Source organism: Lissotriton vulgaris, chromosome 6, assembly GCF_964263255.1.
Source record: "Lissotriton vulgaris chromosome 6, aLisVul1.2, whole genome shotgun sequence".
Taxonomy (NCBI): domain Eukaryota; kingdom Metazoa; phylum Chordata; class Amphibia; order Caudata; family Salamandridae; genus Lissotriton; species Lissotriton vulgaris.
In genome coordinates, this window is record NC_141694.1 from 1553157436 (window position 1) to 1553179535 (window position 22100).

The window sequence follows — 22100 nt, forward strand, 5'->3', positions numbered from 1 at the left end:
GGGAACTGCGCCAGTTGGTAGAAATCCAGCTTGGTCTTCTGCAGCTCCGCCTGTGTACTGGGGAAGGTTATGTAATGATGCATTCGGTCCATCATGGCATCCAGGAAGGAGTTGAAAAAACGGGATAGACAGCTCTGTGACACAACACCTGCTATGGCTATCACACCTTGGTAACTTCCTGATGCCAGGAGGTGCAGGCAGCAGAGCACCTGTACATGGGTGGGTATTGCGTGCGCGCTTGGTGTCTGATGTTCAACATATGGTTTCAGGTCCCGTATGAGGTCAAGGATGGTGTGTGGGTGCAGCCTGTACCTCTCATGGATTTCTGGTTCAGTCAATTGGAACAATGTGATGCGCAGTCTGTACATCCGCTCTTCACGTCTCCAAATCCTCACTCCTGCTGCTCTCAAACGTAGCCGCCTTGCTATGAGGTAGAGGCCCGCCATTGTGTTCACACTGTTGCATTTTGGGGCTGTTTTTAAGCACTGCACCTGATTACCACCTGCTCAGGATCAGTGGTAAATACCGAATCATTAATACCGAATTGGGTCAAATTCGGTATTACCGATTTTTGCTACATCGCATTTTGGGATTTTTACCGATTTGTTATTTCCGATTCGGTATTGTTTGTTTCGGTGTTCACCGATCGGTAAATAAGGAATCGGTAATGATTTACCGATTCGTTATTACCGATGGCATTCGGTGATACATACATCGCACAGGGCTAAATTACGGTCGGTAAAGCCGAAATTTACCGAATTTCGGCTTTACCGATCGGTATTTGGCCACCTACATATGTCCATTAATCTCCTGGTACCTAAAAAAAGAAAAATGAATGTATCCATCTGTAACGTAACTGGTGCTCATTTAAAGTGCTCTGATACCTTCGGGTCTAGTTTGCGCTATATAAAACTCCACACAAAAAAAGACCTACTTACCTTAACTGCAAAAATCAGATATATTCGAGAACTATAGAACACCGTAGCAACATGTTTATGAGTAAGATGCTATGTAATATTCAATTGGTTTACCAAATAATTTATAATAAGAAATATTATGGATAACACCCAAAAGAGTCAAGTTAACTCCTCTTCTAGTAAAAATAATCCAAGGCCACTATGCCTGAACCACCGCCTCACATTCCACGTAAACACCAGACTACACCGTTCCACTCAACTCGCCCTACCCTTTGCCCCAGATCCACAAGACCAGAACTGGAAGAAACTCTTTTTCCTACCTCGCTGCCAAGACCTGGAACACCCTCCCCCTCCCTCCCAGTCAATCAGCTCAGCTGACCCTATTCAAGAAGGACCTCAAGACCTGGCTCTTCAAATGATCCTCCACCAAGAGGGACCAGCAGCCTTGAGATCCTCAAAGGTACATAGCCATGCTTTGTAAGCCCCTGATTGATTGATTAGTGAATTGATCATAAAGAAGCATTTTTCCAATTGGAAGTAATTGATTTTAAAGCAGCGGTAATAAAAAAATCAAACAATTTGTGATTTAGATCTGACATGCTAGTAGTTATGTTATGTTATGTTAATTTATATTTGTAGAGCGCCAAATCACCAGGGGTCTCTAAGCGCTTGCAGCATAGACCAAGAACCCGGGAATCCCTTGTGCCCGCTGGGGTCAGCACAAATTAGGATGAACTTATCCAAGTGCCTCAGTGAACAAAATGGCCTTGAGTTTACTCCTGAACGGTAGTAAGGTGGCTTCTCCACGCATACTGTCCAGTAACTTGTTCCAGAGCTGGGGGATCACAACTGAGAAGGCCCGCCCCCCAAGATGGCTCTATTAAAGCGCGGGCAGGCCAACAAGCATGACCCAGATGAACGAAGGCATCATCCAGGCACGTAAAGATTCAGACGGTCTTTGATGTAGTTAGGCGCCACTCCGTACTGTGCTTTATGTGCAATGCAGAGGCCCATGAAGCTGACCCTCTGCTTAATAGGGAGCCAGTGTAGCTGTTGTAGAAGGGGGTGGCTCGTGCTCTTCTTGGCAGTTTAAAAATTAATCTTGCCACATCATTTGAACCACCTGAAGTTTCCCCAGAAGTTTATCAGGAAGCCCTATGTATACTGAGTTACCGTAGTCCAAGCGTGACAAGATTAGTGCTGACACGACGGTACGCATGGTAGAAAGTGACAACAGGGTTGCAAGTTTCCGGAGTTGTCGCATCAGGCCCATACAGCTCAGCACTACAGCAGACACCTGATTGTTTAGAGTTAACTTGGTATCTAGCCTGATACTCAAGCTCTTCACGACTGGCACCGGTGTCGGGGTGGTGCCAAGCTCTTGTGGCCAGAAGAGGCTGGACCAGAGGTTGGCCCCTGTTGTAAGAACAAGAACTTCTGTCTTATCGGGATTTACCATAAGTGAATTTAAGGTCATCCAGTTCACAGTGAACCGGAGAATGATCTGACCATTAAGCTGTACCTGAGGGGAATTATCAACTCGTACAATTAATTGGGTGTCATCGGCATAATTAAACACCTGACAATCAAGTTTCGCCAGTGTTTCTACCAATGACTGAAGGTAAATATTGAAGAGCAGGGGGGACAATGCAGACCCATGCGGAACACCACATAGCAGAGCGCCATACCTAAACGTACATTCCCCTAATTGGACCTTTTGAGACCGATCCTCCAAGAAGGAGGCTATCCATTGAAGGACCGTCCCGGAGACTCCCAACCGACGAACACTGGCCAACAGCTGCGCGTGGTTCACCGTGTCGAACGTGGCTGAGAGGTCTAATAGGATCAGTGCTGAGGGGTTCTTTTTATCCGCTGCGAGCCCCAGTTTGTTCAGCACTGAGAGCATCACCAACTCAGTAATGTTGTGGGCCCTAAATCCTGCTTGCAGTGAATCTAACCGCTGATATTACTCCAAGAAGGATGAAAGAACTCTAAGCACATGTTGCTCGAGTACTTTAGCCAAAAACAGAAGCCTGGAGTTCGGACAGAAGTTCATCAGATTGTTGATGTCTGCCCCAGCTTTCATCATCAGTGGAATCACCATAGCTTCCTTAAATTTGTATGGCGCCTTCCCTCTTGACAAGACAGATTCAATAGGGACAGCACCTCTGGCCCTACTGCAGGAATGACCATTTTAAAAACCCTAGGAGGGCAGGGATTTTCTGGTGACCCAGATTTTACTTTGGCCACAACATGGGCTAAACCATTTAAGTCAAGTGCAGGAAAGACTGGCAGAGGGCTGCCCTGAAAATCTGGTGTATCTACCACTGATAGAGGGCAGGGATTTATACGAGTGTTGCCTATTTCCGTAATAATGTCTTTAACCTTACCTAGAAAGAAGTCTTGTATCTTTTCACAGTCACCCTGATTGGCAACCGTCCTCTGTTATTCTTTTGACTCAACTCCCTGGGTACATCAAAGGTCTCTTTCTGAGTGTCCGTGGCCTCCCTAATCTTTATTTCATAGTACGCAGATTTGGTACTGGTGATTGATGCTTTGTAGAGGACTAGTTTTGCTTTATACGTCTCCTGGGCTTTTGGTTCGTGTGATTTCCGCCAATACCTTTCGCATTGACGGAGGGCCTTTTATTTGGTGGTGAGTGAAACTGCTTTACAAATTAACATATTATAAGAGAGGTATCTGAAATAGTAAATATTTTTGTAATGACATCCCAAACTTCTATCCAAACTTAATAACAATATTACATTCATAAAGCCTATGTTTTAGCAAGCCTGAGTTTTGATTACAGTGCCAGCAACTTGCGAAATTTAATAGATTTACATTAAAGAGTTTTAAAGCAGTCCATAGAGTATTAAATAGTATGAAGGAATTGGTGATGCTATTCATCTATATTTTTGCTGTATGTCTTGTGAGACAGATATATCTAGTTCTCCATTTCAGAAATTAGACAGAAATGTAATATTATCCTCATCAAAGTTGTTCAGTTTGTTGTAAAAACAGTGATACTGCATGTGAAGAGGAGTTTAGCATTAAAATTAAGATTTCCAAATCAGGAGTGACATTTAGAGAAAAATTATTGGGAAATAAATCAAGTATTGAATTGCATAGAATTTCACATTTCGAAAATATCCGAAGTAGGCAAATCAAATCTTTGTTGTATATCATCAAAAGTTAAAAAAGTTGTATTACAATGAATATCTTTTAGATAGAAAATATCAGCTTTTATCCAAGATTTGCAAAATGTTATGTTTCAATTAAGTTTTAACAGTGGATTATACCATAAAGACATATTTAATGTACGTGAAATAAGAAATTGAAAAAGTGTATCCAGATCTTTTAAAATGAATTTAGAGGATTTCAAGATAACAGATTTTCTTTGGAAAGTGGTAGAATTAGACATAGTAGTGCAGGTAAGGGAAATTGTGATGCTATACTTTGTTCACTAAGAAGCCATGAAGGTGTATTATTAAGCATTGTATGATTCAACCAAAAAGAGCCTTTGTTTTAAAATAAATGCTTTATGATAATTAAGGAAGTCTGCTAACCCAAAACCAACATTGTACACTGCGAATTTAAATTTCCCAAAACATATATATTCCAAATAAATGTAGACAAAAGAGTATCATTTTTTTTAATACAAAATGAGGAAGTTGAATAGGTATCATGGATAGGAGGTAAAATGTTTTGGGGGTAATACCCATTTTGACTAAATCAACGTTTCCCCACCAGGATATATGCAATGCCGACCATTTACTAATTCTGTCCTAAATATGGTTAATCATGCGTTCACAATTCATTGTTATAGATTTCTTAATAGTCTGAGAAAATAAAGTGCCAAAGTATTTAATGTTATCTTTTTGCTAAATTTTCCCCTTGTTACGAAGCATATCAGGGGTACAATGAACAATCAAGGGGAAACATTAAGATTTGTTAGAGTTTAAAGTATATCCTGAAATTTGAGACTGTTTGAATTACATTTAAAAGATTGGAGATGGGGAATTCTGGATTTCTAATATACAAAAAAAATCATCAGCATAAGCTGACGTTTTTATGATAACATCATTAATACTAATGCCTTCAATTTTGTACACTTTCTGATAGCAATGAGCAAACAGCAACAAGAAAAAGTGAAAGCGATAAAGGGCACCTTTTTTTGGTATCTCTAAAAAGGAAAAATCCATTTGAAACTTGACCATTAATGAAATGTTTGGTGGATGCACCAAATATAAAGCTGATGTCATGTGACTAAACAAGCTGACAAAATTAAAAGTAGATAAAGTATGAAATAGATGCTGTCAATAGACATTACCAAAGACTCCAGAGGGTTAAAAGTAAAGTTGGTCCAGCATCAATCGCTTGAAATAATAATCTTGTGTTGTTAAGAGAATGTCTGCTTTTTATGAGAGCAGATTGATCAATAGAAATTATGACTCAAGCACAGCGCTTAATCTAGTTGCAATAATATTGCATAAAGTTTACAATATTGATTAATTAAAGCTATCAGTTGATAATTTCAAACCTTAGTGGGCTCATTATTAGGTGTTGGGTTAACTATTATCAAGGCTTCAGTGAAAGAACAAGAGGTAAATCCTGATTTACTAAAGTGCAAAAAAATTTTTAGCAAATGAGCTATGAGAAGAGGGGAAAACTCTTTATAAAATTCAGCATCTGGGCCAGGAAATGTCAGTGATTTAAAGGATTTGATAGCAGACTCAACTTCCTCCAGATAATAATTTCTAGCTAATTGGGAGGTTTTGGTAATTTATAAACCTTTAGAAAATTATCAGTTTGAGAAATATTAATAGAAGAAGCGTTATTATATAGTGTAGAATATTAGGTAAGAACATAATTGACAATATCATTATGAGGTATTTCAATACTACCATTTGAGCCATGAATTAGAGTAATTTGAGTTTTGTCCTCTTTTATAAAATGATAATTTGCCAAAAGTCTACCCAACCCGTTAGCATTAAAACAGAATTTGTGCTTATTGTTAGAAATTTGAATGCAAGCCTTTTTGCTTAATCCTTATCCTTACTAATATAATCAAGAGAGAGCCCAAACCTTTGAGGCGGGTAATCTCAGGAACCACAGCACCAATCACAACACCCAATACAGCGTTGGAAAGGGCAGTTGCTGCAGAAGGACATAGGCTATGCAGACGCCCACCATATACATTTAAAAGGTAAAAAGACCATGCCAACAAAGTAGTCCCTTGTGGGCGTGTCTGCGTTGTGCTGTGGGCGTGTGCTGGGGCGTGACAAATGCTGGGGGCGTGTGGTACGTTCCGCCCTTCATGCCATGTCTCATAATGTGTGCTAATCCCACCCTGCTCCCTTTAAATACCCCTGCACCCCATAATCATAACCCACACTTACTCCTTAAAATACCCCAACACCCTTAAACACTAACCCATCTTAACCCTATAAATATACCCTGTACCCCAAAACCAAAACGTATCTCTAAACCCTAAAAATACCCCTGTACCCCAAAACCCAAACCTAGCCCTGAACCCTATAAAAAACCCTGAACCTCAAAACCCAAACCTACCCCTGAACCCTAAAAATACCCCTGTACCCCAAAACCCAAACCTAGACCTGAACCCTAAAAATACCACTGTACCCCAAAACCCAAACCTACCCCTGAACCCTAAAATACCCCTGCACCCCAAAACCCAAACCTAGCGCTGAACCCTTAAAATACCCCTATACCCCAAAACCCAAACCTACCCCTGAACCCTAAAATACCCCGTACCCCAAAACCCAAACCTAGCCCTGAACCCTTAAAATACCCCTGTACCCCAAAACCCAAACATAGCCCTGAACCCTAAAAATACCCCTCTACCCCAAAACCCATACCTATCCCTAAACCCACCCCTGTACCCCATAACCCAAAACTATATCTGAACCCTTAAAATACCCAAACACCCCAAAACATATACCTCAGTACCCCAAAACATATACCCCTATACCCATACTTACCTTATCCAAACATTAAAAAAAACAGGCTTTTACCATTTATGAATTTACAACGAATTTCGTTGTAAATGTATACGTGGTAAAAGCATATAAAATGTAATGCCATGCGTTATAATGGCATTGGGAGTCATGGTACTTTCGAAATGAAAGTATGCGGAGTGATGGTATGCGGAAAGAAAGTTGCGGAATAATGGATGTTTACCCTCCCCCGGTAAGTACATTTGTGGCACGGCGGTCCACATCTCCAGCAACATTTTACCACCGATTTGAAAAATGCACAGGTCTCCTTCATTGATGGCCAGCACCGACATACACTTTTAGACACACCTCCTGCCACAAGTTCTAGAATTGCGAACTTTAGAGCTGGGGAGCTACGTTCAAATCTCGACATCAGCTCAACATCCTGTGATTCCAGGCAAATCGCTTTGTCTCCCCGTGCATACCACAAATGAATGTGTTCTTCTGTAATGTAAACTGTGCTTATGCCATGTTGTCGAGTTCGAGCTATATAATATTGCAAGGAAAAATAAAGTAGGGAAACGCGAGTTCACACACTACTGAACGCGCACTCTTAAGTGCATCAGCAGTGCACTGTGAATCGGAGCGTTTCACAGGCCTGTCACAGATAAGAAATGCTATCAAAACGAAATCCTACAAAACAATATACTACTGGCTGGCAGCAATTCCTACCCGGACAACGTCGGGACGGGCTGCTAAGGATGAATAAAGTTCCTAACAAAGCATTTGTAATTGCAATTTGTACTTGAAATTGTTTGATGTAATAAAGAGACTCTCATGCAATTTGATTGTCTGACTGTTTGATTTTAAGATTAAAGGATTTGTTCTCATGTGTCATTATAGATATAGTTACTCCTCTAATATATGTTTTCAAAGCATTCCAATGATTTACTGTTGTTGTTGAGCCTTCAGGATTAAAAGAAAAATTGCTGATAGAAGTTTTGGTTTATTTGTTTAATTTAGGAAGATATTTGTGTTTATACGCCAACAACCATGTGATTGTTGAGATAAACTAAGTGTTAAAACATATGAAATGAGGGCATGATCAGAAATATCAATGTTATAGATAATAGGATTAGAAATGTAATGAAGTAATTGACAGGAAATCAGTAGATAGTTTATGCGAGAATAAGAGTTGTGAGGATTTCAAAAAAACATTCAGTAGGGTGATGTAAGCACCAAATATCTTCCAATTTAGTAGATTATAAAAATGATTTCAGAGTAGAAAAAGCTTTGAGAGGCCTATATTTGAATTTAGGTGTTCTATCTAGTACAAGGTCACATATTAAATTAAAGTTACCACCATTGATGAGCAGTGCGTAAATTAGGGTCATCACTTGTTGGACCAGAAATGGAAGCACCTTGAGCAGCTGTCTAACAGGAGAGTTGAAGAGTTGATTGTGCACCATAATGATAAACATTGGACTATAATAGAATGAGCTGAGCGACTAGGAAGCTGCTGAGTTATTTAACTTTGTGCATCACCGAGCATGGTTTCTATACACCTATTGCACATAACCTGAACACACCAGTGGTATGAGGTAGTAAGGGGAGGGAGGGAGGGTGGAAGAACTGGTTTGCTTTTTACCGATGTGGTTGCTTATTAATTAAAACGATGTGTCTTGTTCGTGGGCCACTTATAGCCCTACAATTGCAAGAGGACAATTACTCGAAGGGGAAGTGCTGAGACATAGCCTCACATAGATGGAATCGTAACCACTCCAACATATAGACAACTAATGGTATACAATCTATTGAAGAACTTTGGTAAAATGTATATCAACCAAATGTATGCGACTCAAGCACCAGTAGGGTTGGTTTCTTTTTGTTTGTAGGAAAATTCAATAAAATATATTTGAGAAAAAAAAATCACTTGTTGGACCATAGACATTAATCAAGTGAAAAACAGTATTATCAATTTTGACTTTAACTATAAATTAACTGCAGGAGGAGAAAGAACCTTACCAACCCCTTTTTAATTCATGCATGCTAAAATTGTGTGATCAATATGAGTCTTGCTGTAAACAAATGTCAGCCTTATGCCTTGCTAAATAATCTAAAACTTTTACAAGTTTAACGGGGTGTCGTAGAACCTTAATATTAAAAGAAACCATTTTAATACTCTTTACGTTATCCAATATCATAGTAAAGAGAAGAACAATAACAGAAAGAATATTATGTAGCTCTAAAAAGAAATAAAAGAAGAAAAAGGAAATACAGAGACAAACATAAAAAGACAACATAAAACATAAATATAATTCTAGAAATGTACATATCCGTAAGTAAGAATGACCTGCCTATACCAAGCCCTCATAGAGGCATTCTGACATAGAATAGGCTAGTTATCAGAAAAATGATAGTGCAGGAATCAAGTATCAGTCACATTCGTTTCCACTGAGAGGGGTAGTTGTTGATCCAAAAAGGTCCAAAGAGGGACAGGACGTTGAAGTGATTTGGAAAACCCATCCTTCCATATTCTCAGTGTAGATAGATCAAAAAGGCAAGTTTTAAAACCACAGCTTCTTAATTGCGGTCTCAGGACACTGAATGAGTTTTAACAGACTCTTGTGCAAAGGTTCTGTGTATAATTTTTTATTTACCATCAATGATGGAATGATTATTGATGCTTTTCCAGATGGTTACAAGATGATGGTCACGCAAAAAAGTAAATATAATTTGACATGGTTTGCTATTACTCAGATTTCGGTGTGAAGGGATTCTGTGAGCCTTGTTGATGTTTAATTTTTCTGGGAATGATAAGTGCAAAGGACCAGGTGGTAATTTTTAAAAATTTTGCCTGCAGTCTTTACTTTCCATCTCTTCAGGTAAATTGAAAAAAACACATGTTTTACTGCAGATTACAATATTCTAAATCAAGTAACAAGGAACCCATCAGCAAAAGGTTTGCTGGAATAGGTTCCAGACGGTCTGGTTTTGATTTGTTATTCTGAATTTTAATGGAGTGATCAGAAACCTTAATAGAAAGGCTGGCAGTGTCTGCGTAGATTCTTAATTTCTGACGCAATTTTCTCTGCATTAGATTGAACTGCTTGCAGTTCCTCTAATAAAGTGGATAAATAATACTCCTTCGATTCTGCAATTTTTTAATTGACTGGTGGAGGTGGAACTGTTTGCTTGCCTTATTTCCAACATGCACAGTTTCCTCTTCCAATTTGATAAAGTAATTATATATGGAGACAAGCTCAAATTAAAATGAAGAAGCAGTGAAAAGAATTCAACGTTTAATAAGAGTGTGCAGCAGATAAAAGCAGCTGTCCGAGCAATTTAGGCCTCAGCTGCGCCCTTTCCTGACAGTAACTCCGCCCTCCTGACAAGAAACTTCAGCAGCACCTTACTTGGGAGGCCAGTGAAATCTTCATTGAGAGAGACACCAGTGAAACCGCCGTAAACTCCTAAAAAATGAAACTCCCATGAAAAGCGTTATATATACTGCTGCCACAGCCAAATTGGAAGGTAAAACATAGCCTTAAACGTATGCAAGTGTTGTTCAAAATAGGGCTCCACGGAGGATTTGCGGTAGGTGGCCATTTTGCTACGTTTAGTGATCTTGATGGAAGTCTGGTTGAGGTTTTAAAGAAGGCACCTTGAAAGGACTTTGCAGAAGTGCTTTGGTTGGGCATTTAAAGAGGGATTGTAGTTTCTACTTTTAGGAGAAGAACAGGATGAGGGATGTGTATGTGAGAGCACCACAAAGTGAGACTGGGTGCAAATATGCATATTTTTCACAATGGCACTTTGCATAGGAAGTCTGTATGTAAGGGCTGGATATAACTTGCTTCATTTGCTGTAGTGTAATTACGTGAAATTTGGGCACAATTATGTGAGATAAAGCAGAAAAATGTGAGTATTGTAACATAGCGTTTAGCACTATTTTCTCGGTGCAAAATGAACCCTTACGTTCAAAATGCACCCGAGGATGCATTTTGGCTAAGAAAATAGAGCCAAATGCAACAGAACCCAAACAGCAGCAGACAGCAGCTGCTCATGCGTGCTTAGTTCATTGTTCATGGGTTCCTGCAGTAGGATAATTGTGGCAAAGTACTCTTGATTATGTGACGGGCATAATTGTGTACTTTACGGTAACTTCACAGAACTACCAAAATTACTCCGAACCCTCCAGCATAATTAAATTTTCAACCAGGCCTAGTGTGGATAGAGTTTTGGTGAGAGGACTTGGCTGGGTAATTTGCTTCAGTGGAATTCCCAATATGCTGATGAGTGAGGCTCCTACCGTCATCTCAATTTGCCCCCTTCGTAGGTTTGAGGGGGCCAAACTATTTTGCTTCATGTGCTGGTTTGTCATAACAAAGTTTGAAGACCACTGGGTTACAGGTAAAATCCAGTATACACCATACCAGGAGCCAGATTATTTACTACTCAAACTTCACATCTTAACTGCCTGGAGACCATTCACAGATACATCATCCAGCAGATCACATACAGGAAAATGTGAAACATGGAATATCAAAATATCCAATGAGCATGTAGGATCTGTCAAAATACCGGCACAACTACCTGGTTTGCATCCTAAACTACAAATAATACTTTATATTTGTTCCATAGGGAATTTTGCCTATATACTGCTTATTTATAGTCAGTCCTCCATTCAAATATTACTTTCTATAACAAGTATGCACAGCGCCTGATTCTAAAGTTCAGTCATAAATGTGCGCCTGTGGGTTACACCTTCTCTTAGTTGCATAAGGTGTAAATGTTCAGCTTCTCAGAGCTCCTACATTTTCTATGGCAAAAATATACACCTATACTTTTTTGCAAGAGAAAATCTGCAGCACCAGTGCAAATGTACTAGCTAACGTTTACATTTTTTTTCTCTCTTGCAAAATCTCTTTCCATACCCTCTCAATAATTTTGATGATTATTTCATTTCTCTACCCACAATGGGAAGTAATTCCCCCTGCCGTTGACAGTAGTAAAGTAGGGACCTATTCCAGAGTGGTTGGAAATTGGTTTGTGAATTCCACAATTGCGTAAATGTGTGTGAAGTCGTAAACTTCCCAAACTGGAATGCTCCCTACTTTCACACAGAGTAGATTCACTCACAAGGAAAGATCACTGTAAATCCTTCAATCAGAGCAAAATCAGATTTGCAAAATTGCAAAAGTAATTTATATTCATAAAAACCTGTTTACGTATGCAAGTCGCATTTACATACACAAACAACTTCGAAAATTCGCCCCACTTTCATATGTAATGGAACCGTTTTCGAGATTTGCTGTATATTTAACTGTACACTTATTACATTACTTTCCCATCCTTTTCACAGTAGGGCACCAGGATGATCACATGAAGTCTGATGTGACAAATCTGACAGATTCTCAACTTTCATTCATGGACGTTGAAGGTAAGCTATGTTGTACTCCTAAAACATAATACAAAATACTGCTTTGTTTTCCTTGAGTATTGTTGTACCAGTAAGATTTTCGTGCAATTGATTGTGTTTCTCTGCATTTGGCACTCCAAACATGTTCTAAGCAAAGGGAGAAAGACCAGCTATTTTTGTTCTTCATGGCCTTTTGAAGTGCATAATTCCTCCTCTTTTGTTTAAGAGTCAAGCTTGCATTCCTGACATATTTTGCTCGATTCTCCAAAATGGTATACAGTTCTTGAGGGTCATCTGCTGATATAATAGCTCGCATCATTAAACAGAAGACTCTGTTATACGTTTGAGCAGTATCACCTTCCTAGCTCCTAGATGCTTTTAAGACGATTCGTTATACAGCATTGCTTTTGATAACGTATAATAGGTCCGATAATTAGTCTGTTCCAAGGCTACATTTTAGATTCCTCCTCTGAGTAGTTGCAGGAAAATGCTTGATCGCAGAAATCATGTTTTAGACGATTACAACGTTTTATATCGCTTTGCTGAGTTGTTTTCTTGTGGTTAAATTGCTCCCACTAAAAAGGTTTTGTAAGAAAAAAGCATTTTTGATGTTTCACATGAAGTTGCTATTTCCTGTCGATATCGAAAAGCATGTGGGCAACATCTTTCATCATCTACTACCGAACCATGGTCAACTAAGTACATAATTGCAGGTCACAAATATCAGAAGGCCCAGGTTCACGGTAGCTAAGCATCTTGTTGAAAAAAAATTGTAGAAATCGAGGGACTTTTGCCCAAGGCGTTTTATTGTCTGAAACATTTCTTCATTTCAGTCAGAAATCCCTATAACATATTTTTCAAACTGAGAGTTAATGCATTAAAATTGTTCCCAGAGACAGCCTCTAACCACCTCAACAAAAAATCGTGGGAACAACTTTAGTTCCGAGGACAGAAATATATATTGGATCTAAGAGTCATTCAAAAGCCGAGATGATTTTAATGTTTTCTCTTAGAAAGATGCACGGGGAACATCGTTTACAACGCGGTATTTAAACCGCACTACTTTAACAAGGCTGCCATTACAACGCAAGTCGTTACCACGACTTGCGCTGGGTGGCGCTGTTGGTTAAGGAATATTGTAATTTTATATTCCAACACCTTCCCTACTGTTACGTGGACTGGTGTTGGAATATAAAATTATAATATTCCACAATCCACGCCCTCCAATGCAAGTCATTGTAACAACTTGCGTTGTAATGGCAGCGTTGTCAAGTACCGCGATTTAAAAGATCTTGTTGTACTGACATACATACAGATGCACGGATGGCCTGATTGCCTTTAGCCATTACAGATTTGCCAACATTGCCTTAAAGTCAATTTAGGCATTCTTTTCTAATTTGACTAGGAGGAGTGCTGTGCGTTAATACCTCACACTTTCTAAATCTGTGCATTCTATCAGCCCTGCCAGTGAATTGTGGTAAAGGGCACTTCAGAACCCCGTATGGAGGGCTGCAGGATGACCCGGAGTTACTGAGCCCAACCGTGGGGGGTGAGGCCTTTAACTCCTGATGTCCTGGGACCCGACCTCCTATGGATCCTGAGCAGCTGGGCCAAATACCCCTACAGCACTTGACTCTCAGTTTTAGCATAGTCTGAGAAGTCCAAGGCTTCCTCGGTGGGGAGGGAGATACAGGGGTTGAACACAGGCTCACAATTTCGAAATACCTGCAGAAGCAACAATAATTTATAGTCAAGCCAAATACTCACTTTTATGAGAAAACAGGCATTTTATTTCACTACGTCCAACACAAAGGGAAATACAACATCACAAATAACTTGCATAGTCACCCTGAGTGTCACTAGAGTTTCTTAGGCAGTTTCCCATGTCCGACTCCCTTTTCACGGTAGCTTTAGCAGTTAATCCCATTCACTATCCGCAGCATCCAGGGTAAGCCCCATAACAGTCAGAGTCTCAAGACTTCCACTCTGACTCTTTCTTAAAGTCAAAAGTGTTCCAGGGCCAGACTGGCCCGACATCAGTCTTACCCGCACCTGCAGGATCGGAGTGACTGGAGTTCCTGAGTTCGTCCCCTCTTTAGGAGCTGCACCAGCTGCTTCAGGTACGTTCAGTGCATGCGGACAGGTAGGTGGAGCTCAGCAGTGCTTGAGTTCCTCACACATGGTGATGCAGCTGTTAATGACCCAAGGTTCTTGATGAACACTCCAAGGTGTACAAGTTCTTAAGGTCTGTCCCATGGTGTGTGTAGGTCCTGACACTGGTCCACACCTATCCCCACGGTGGCCTTTCTCCTCCGGTGACGACCCCAACCATGTTACACTTCTTGCTTGGACCAGGTAATGCACTCTGTCATACAGGTCACTGTTTCTTCACTGTAAATGTGCTCTGACTCTATTGGAATGGAAGATTTCCTTACAACAGCCCCTCCTGGCATATGGCCAGTTCTACATTGCAAACAGACTATGGCCTACTCAGCAACATAATCTTTCCACGGTGGGCCTTCCTAGCATATGCAGTCGCTGGTCCCTTACTGCACAAGAGTAATGACCCGTTTGACACAGCGATGATCCAGACCACTCTACGGTGGCCCCTCCTGGCATACAGGGTTGCCAGTTCCTCAGTGTATACGGACGATGACTAGTTTTCCACAGCCACGATCAAATCTCACTTCACGGCAGCCCTTTTTTGGAATATGAGGGTTGCCAACTTTTTCCTTCACACAGGCAATGACCCCATTGGTGCAGCAGCCATCTTCACACATCTCGCTAAGGGAGTCCACTCAACAGGATTCCCCTCTGGATCTCATTCCCTCCAACAAACTCCTCTTCCTCACAGAGCACGCTGGTCTTAGCAAGCAGGGAGGCACAAGTTCTCCAGGCTCCAGGGCAGATGATCTTGGATTCCCTGGGTGATGTTGCCACAACCAGCTGTGAAACTCGTAGACCTTGAACCCCAGTGCTGGCCACGGGCAGAAGTCCTGCAGAGCGTCTCCTCCTTGCACAGCCCAACTAACTGCTTGAGAGTTGACAATTTTTAGGTTCTCTAGTCCCCATTCTTATAGTCCATTTCCAAACACCAAATGTGTCTGTGTTTTTTAAGTTTCTATTGGGGGCCTGCTTCCTTTTGAAGTTCCCACTCTTCTGCCCTCTTTTCCCTCAGAAAGTAGTCTGTCTCAGCTGGAGCGACTCCAAAGCTGATAGCCCCACAACACACGCCATTGGAGTGACTATTGTTCACACCTGAATGTCAGCCACAGTATCAAAAGGTTAGCCCAGAACCGCAGCCCTACCCTTTATGATTCTGTTATCAACCCCACCTTCTTCCTGAGATGTGCCCAGGCCCCTTCCTTCTGACCTTTCTCTGAATGGAAGAGTACCCTTGGAAGTGTACCGGTGTGCAGCGTGGCTCTCCCTCTTTCCAGTGTGTACCGCTCAGCTTGCAGGAATGCAGCAATACACACATCTGTCAGGAGGAATTCTTCTACCCCCTCTCCTCATGTTTTACCAGGCAACCCCGGAACTCCCAAAATGGAACACAGAGTTAGCCATGTATTGTACCATTCACAGGCACACACACACACACACACAGCACATGTATACAGCATACACACACTGCACTACATCCTTCATATATTGTACCAGTCACTGGCACACATACACCCAGCACATGCATATACCATGCATGCATAGCACAGCACTGCATCCTTCATGTATTGTACCACACATAGACACTCATACAGCCAGCACATGCATATAACATACGCACACTTCACATAACTGCAATGTCCCTCTATTGTACCATTCACAGGCACACATATATCCAGCACATATACACCACACATGCACTGCTCAGCACTACACTCCAAACCGATGTAGACCAATAGTGAGTTAAACATACAGCAGTGGAACTTTAAATGAGTGAGCCTGTAGGTCTCCCTCCAATGGCACAGGTAAAAAGGACCTGTTCACTCCTACTGATCCCTACATGGTATGCTGGCACCACCACGCTTGTGCTGTTTAACCCCAGGTAAAGCCAGTCGCCTTTCACCACTCTGAAGGTAGCGCTTTGTGCGCCTCTCCTGGTGTAACAAGACCGAATCCATGAGACAGGCCAATGTCATGGTGCACATGCATTTTCCGTGTTTACCTATAACAACAAAAATCAGCATTGGGGATCCAGACATCAGTACAGTTGGGGCACTCAAGACAGGGGGTGGACATCCATTACAATGCAGATTACTTTTCAGCCTCAATAGTGCAACATCATTTCTTCACACTAAGGGCCTTATTTAGATATACACAGACAGTTGGTCTGACATGGGTATGGAGTAAATTACTCCATCCCCATGGTGGAGAGGCCGCCTGCCTAATTTATAAATGACCGGCAAGCAGGAGGTCATATATAAAAGCATTGGCAGGAACTGCCCTCACAGCGGTACCTGTCAATGCATTTTACCATTTGCTGCAGTGTTGCGTCGGAAGTTTGAAAAAACAAATAAATGTTATTCACATCGAACGTTAGATCAACAAATGTTAAAAAAGTGTTGCCTTAATTTGTTCCTGATTTTTGTCCCACCTTGCGGTCTGTAGGAAGATTATTTCACAGCTTTAATACAGCCATTCCTAAGCCCTCATTCCAATCTAAAAAATCTGTCGGTAGTTAATTACATGTAAGACCAAAATGAATTAATAACCAAATGAAGAACTAATCGACAAGAGCACAAGAAAACAGTGAACACAACAAGTGAGAGATGATTACTGGATAGTGTATGTATTTTTAGCGCAGATACATGAAAATGACTATGTACGATACTTAAGATTGCTCCATAAAATGGAAACTGTGTGACAAAAGTGCTCGTGCTGAGTGAACAGGTGAAGGATAAAGTGACTGTACACATAAAATACAATACAATAGAGAACGCAGTAAAGCAGTCGGCAAGCTGTCTATCCTAAACAAAATGAACAAATCCTCATCCAAAGAGGCATCTATGGATTTCTTATTGTTGTCTAGCAAAGCGAACTGAGGTACATGGAATTCAGATATTTTTCCCAGGATGTCATAATTTGGTTACGTTCACAAGATGGGACTATAGTTTTCGCTTTCCTCAAACTTCCTTTTCCATCATCTTAATCTAGTTTTCAGAAGGCGATATCTTGAACTGACAAACGCGAAATATTCCCATTTAACATGGGACATATTTAACCAGAATTCTGGAAGACATAGACCTCTTTAGGGTGCATAGACTGCAGTAAATGGAAAGAACATGTCTTCTTTTTGAACTTGGCAATACGCTATAATTTTCTTTTAGATCTTGAAAAAAAGTCTCTTTTTCCACTTTGAACACAAGTTTATGCTTGAGTGCTCAGCTTCGTCATTGCAAAATATTAAGCTAAAATATAGATTTGATTATGTGGTTATTCTTAGAACCCATCTTTGATGTCATCCTAAGATTGTTGTGTCATCAGCAAACATCAATGCAGGTACCTTTGAGTTTGCTAGCTTAGGGGCGTCATTGTCCTCAACCTCTGTAAGTTGTGCATTGAGTGCGTTGACAAAGAGGCAAAGCAGGGTTGGTGCGAGCACACAACCCTATCTTAAACCTCTGTCAACTGGGAGTCTGTTGGTTTGTTCTCCACCCCTGCCACATCTTAATTGGGCATAGGTGGCATCATGCAGCTTAATAAGCAGGTTTAGAAAGTAAGTGGAAATCCCCAGTTCTCTTAGCAACCCCCAAAGTTTAGTTCTGGGCACCAAATCAAAGGCCGTTTTCAGGTCCACAAAAATCAAATAGAGGCTGTCACCCTCTATTGATACCGTCTTCCAAGCGATGAGTTGAAATCTATATATTTGGTCCACGGTAGAGGTGTTTTTCCTGAATCCGGCTTGATAGGGGCTGATGATATCATTCTCTTGCAGCCAGCCCTGAATTCGATCTAATAATACCCGTGCAAACAGTTTTTGTGTGACATCGATCAAACTGATCGGTCTATAGTTCGCAGGGAGTAGGGGAGAGCCCTTTTTAAAAACTGGGACAATTTCTGCCCCAGTCCAGGTATCAGGGATTGGCATGCCATTCATAATGGCGCTAAATAGCACCCACAAGTAGGGACCCCTGATGGTTGGTTCCTCCTGAAACAAATCCCCTGGCAACTTGTCTAGACCAGGTGCTTTGCCTGCTGGTAGTTTCTCAATTGCCGAGATGACCTCACGGAGGGTTATCCCAACAGCCACCTCAACCACATGTCTGGGGGCAATAGCAGATGAGGCCTCTCCGCAACCGTTATCTGCACCCAAGTTGCCTAGAGGAACTCTATGGTTAATAGGGTGTGAGTCCGGATCGAAATCTACTGCATACAATGCCCGAAAATGATCAGCCCACAGTTCTGCTGGTATGTTTGGTTCAACCGCTGGTTACCCTCGCTACTGCCAGTTCTAACTATGGCCCAAAATTCTTTCATGTCCCGGTTGAGTAGGGCGGTTTTAATGTCCACCCATTTGTTTTCTTCCAAGGACTCCTTTGCACAACAAACAGCTTCTTTGTATTGAGCCCTCCTGATTTTAGTTAGTGGCTTGTTTTTTCCTTTAATGGCGGCTAACAGCGCGCATTTGGCCTTACGGCAACTATCATTAAACCACGGTTACCATTTTTGTTTTTTTAGAGTGTACTACCGGGTATAAAATATCGGCTAGTTTAACTGTCAGATTCTTGTGGAGTGCTGCGACCAGCTCAATATGGGCTGGATTATCCCAATTAACAGGAACGCTACCAAGTTACTGCAAGGCTGGTATTACCATTTCGTAAAGAGTTCCGAACTTCTCAGGTGTTTGTTTTATTGCCCCCCCCCCTTAATTCTTCTCCTATTACTAGTGAGGGTTAACCTATCCTCCAGGGGAGAATTAGTAGCAGGGAGAATGCCTAAATACGGATCCTTTAGCGTTAATGTCAGGGCGTTGTGGTCACTGTCATCTCGGGCAATGACAGCAAAATCCAGAACCCTTTACCATGATCTGCACTCCACTAAGATGTAATCTGTAAGAGAAGCTTTGCTGATTCTATTAAATATTGATTTACCTGGCCTGTCAGAAGATGTACGACCATTACAAGCATTCAAAGAATGAATTAAAAAGATGGGATTTATTTGAAGTACTAGAGGGACCATGTCTTAACCGGATGGACTTGTGGGTCAGGAATAGCCCACTGCAAGTCCTCCTCATTAGTAATCATATCAGGAGTGCCTGAAAGGGGTTCAAAATGGCAGTTTAGATCTCCCCCAACTATCAGCCTGGAATTTAGCGGCACCATGGGGATAAAAGAGTTTAATTCATCGAGGGTTTTTGATTCCTGGCACAAACTTACAGGCCGAGAGTAGACATTAATAATGACAAACCTCAGTTTAGAGGGAAAGCTGAGCATTACAGATTGGATGTCATTAGAGGAGGTGTTCAGGGAAGTAGGTTTACAGCCCACGTGAGAGGCAACCCAAATAGATAGTCCACCGCATGATCTGCCCCTCTCTCTAGTGGTAGCTGGGATGTTAAATGTTGCAAAGCCCGCCCTAGCACAATCATCTCTTGCCCAAGTTTCCTGGAACAGACACATGTCGAACTGGTCCACAAAAAGTCCCCAATCAGGACAAGAGAGTTTGCCCTTGATGCCAGCTATGTTCCAGGATAAGATTTTCAGTACACTACCCAGGCTAGAGACTCCTCGTGGAGAATCGGAGGAGGCTTCGATTGTATTTAGGCGGTTTATTCCCTTTACAGTGTCATCAGAGGGGTTAGAACAATTAATAGGTATAGCCCCCGGTGGAAAATATTGTCGCTCCGGGGCCCCACTCCCCAAAGTGGGCTGCACACAAGCCTCCATTTCTGTACCTAATCCACAGAGGGTGTCCGCTTGAAACTCCCCTGGTCTAACTGCACACACCCTCCCTGGTGTTCCTGAATACTCTTGGGGAGCCCACACCATTTATACTTAATGGTCAATCTACATCTTCCAGTGGCCCTTATCGGTTGTTTACAGGCAAATGAAAAAACAAAAGATCTGCTGGAAAGATGTCTGTGGCCAGGATTCCGTTCCTCCTCCCTTTGTCTAGGCTGCCCCAAAGGAGTTTTTGCCCTACCAGGGTTAAAACAATGGGAGTAGAAATAATGCAGCGGGAGAGCTCTCACATATGTACGGGACTCTCCAGGGGTAGTTTTGTGATTTAGTTAAAAACTTCCCATCTGGGTTTTTTAAAATTGACAACCACACAGTGTCCTGAATTAGATTCCTTATTGGGTCCCACCCAATCTACTCTCCGCACCATTAGAATTTCCCCAGCCCTCTCATAGGAAAGCTGCCTGTGTGTTGCTAGCCAAAATAAACTCTTGTTTTTGAGTTCTAGCTGCGTCTCCCTCTGGGTATCGTTTAGAGGTGGGACCCCTGTTAGAATAATGACATAGGGTAGTGATTCTGGGGGGAGATTAATAGTTGGCAGGGCGGGATCTACCTTACTCCTCTGCTCTTCTCTAATTGTTCTAGGGCCTGCCCCATTACTAGTGGGTTGGTGGGTGCTCAGCATGTGGGCCATTGGCTGGGTACTCTCATCCACACTGCGAGCTGTTCTCAGTGATGTAATTATAATGTGCTCTTGCTCTCGCTGTACGGCAGGTGGCTGAGGGGTGGAACTGTGGTCTCGGCTAATGAGCTGCCGTGTAATAAAATCTTGAACGCTAGGAATCACCTGTTTATCTATAGGTGCCCTCAAGTTGGAATCAGGATCAGGGTTTGAACCTCCCTCCCTCCCTGGTAATAATTTTACCCTGGGAGTAGGTTGCATTTGCCTCATGGTTACCATAGATGTCAAGGATTTTAATTGATCAACTAAGGGGACAACCTCTTGTTTAATCAAATCACTAAGTCGGCTCAATAGGTCTGCTAATAGTGACTGGGCCCAGACTGGATACTTAGGATCTATACTAGGGACTGGTACAGGTTCTGTTACAGCGTTCCAATTGGCAGGGTCTTCTGCCCCTAGGTCTCTCCCTCTTCTTGCCTTCTTACTCGTAGTTGCCCTCCCGTCTGCTTTAGTTTCCCGTTCTTACGTGTACCTACACCCTCATCTACCAGTGTTGTTGTAACCGTTGCTGCATCCATTTGGAGTAGGGCGGGGGGGGGGGGGGGGGGGGGGGAGGAAGATCATCTCCAAGTGGTGGCAACGGCCCAGAAAGAGTGTTGAGACTGGGCAAGTCCACTGTGGGCGGGAAAAGGTCAGGGTTAATTGATAACCGCCTTTCGGTGCGTTTAATTTCAGATGTAACAGCACCTATGGCCCTTTGTAACATCTTATCGATTGATGTCAGGGCAGGCGGAGAGGAGTTAACTTGGACCCGGGTTTTTTTAGGGATACAAGTGCGCTTCCCCATATTGAATTGTAGAGAAGCAACCCATTACGTAAAAACTGTTCAAATAAATCAGCAATTAAAATGGTAATGAGCAAACACACAGGGCTTATGGGGAAAGGCTCAAAAAGAGATACAACAGGACTTTAGAGGGAACCTATGGGACAGTTCACATTAAAGACCAGGCAAAAAAGTCACTCAGTCGTGGTGAACAACAATTAAAGGAAAGGTTGCTGCGCTTTTCAGCGCGTTGTGGCTCCTCCCCCGCAGCTGTGTCCACTCAGTTGGAGCGCTGGGCACCCTGGGACTTGAAGCCCTAACAGGGTCAGCGCGGCTATGTTCCGAGCAATAGAAGGACGGCAGGTGCAGTAATGATGGCTGGCATTAATCCCTGGAACACA

The 22100-nt window shown here is 42.0% G+C and overlaps 1 protein-coding gene across 1 annotated transcript in view; it reads left to right on the plus strand.

Moving 5' to 3' along the window:
• LOC147709132 (uncharacterized) overlaps nucleotides 1-22100 on the plus strand; it is a 2423108-nt gene that overhangs the window by 1961670 nt on the left and 439338 nt on the right. Inside the window, exon 9 of the mRNA XM_086925884.1 lies at nucleotides 12240-12317. Coding sequence (XP_086782010.1) covers nucleotides 12240-12317 — 78 coding nt within the window. The remainder of the gene's footprint in view (nucleotides 1-12239; nucleotides 12318-22100) is intronic.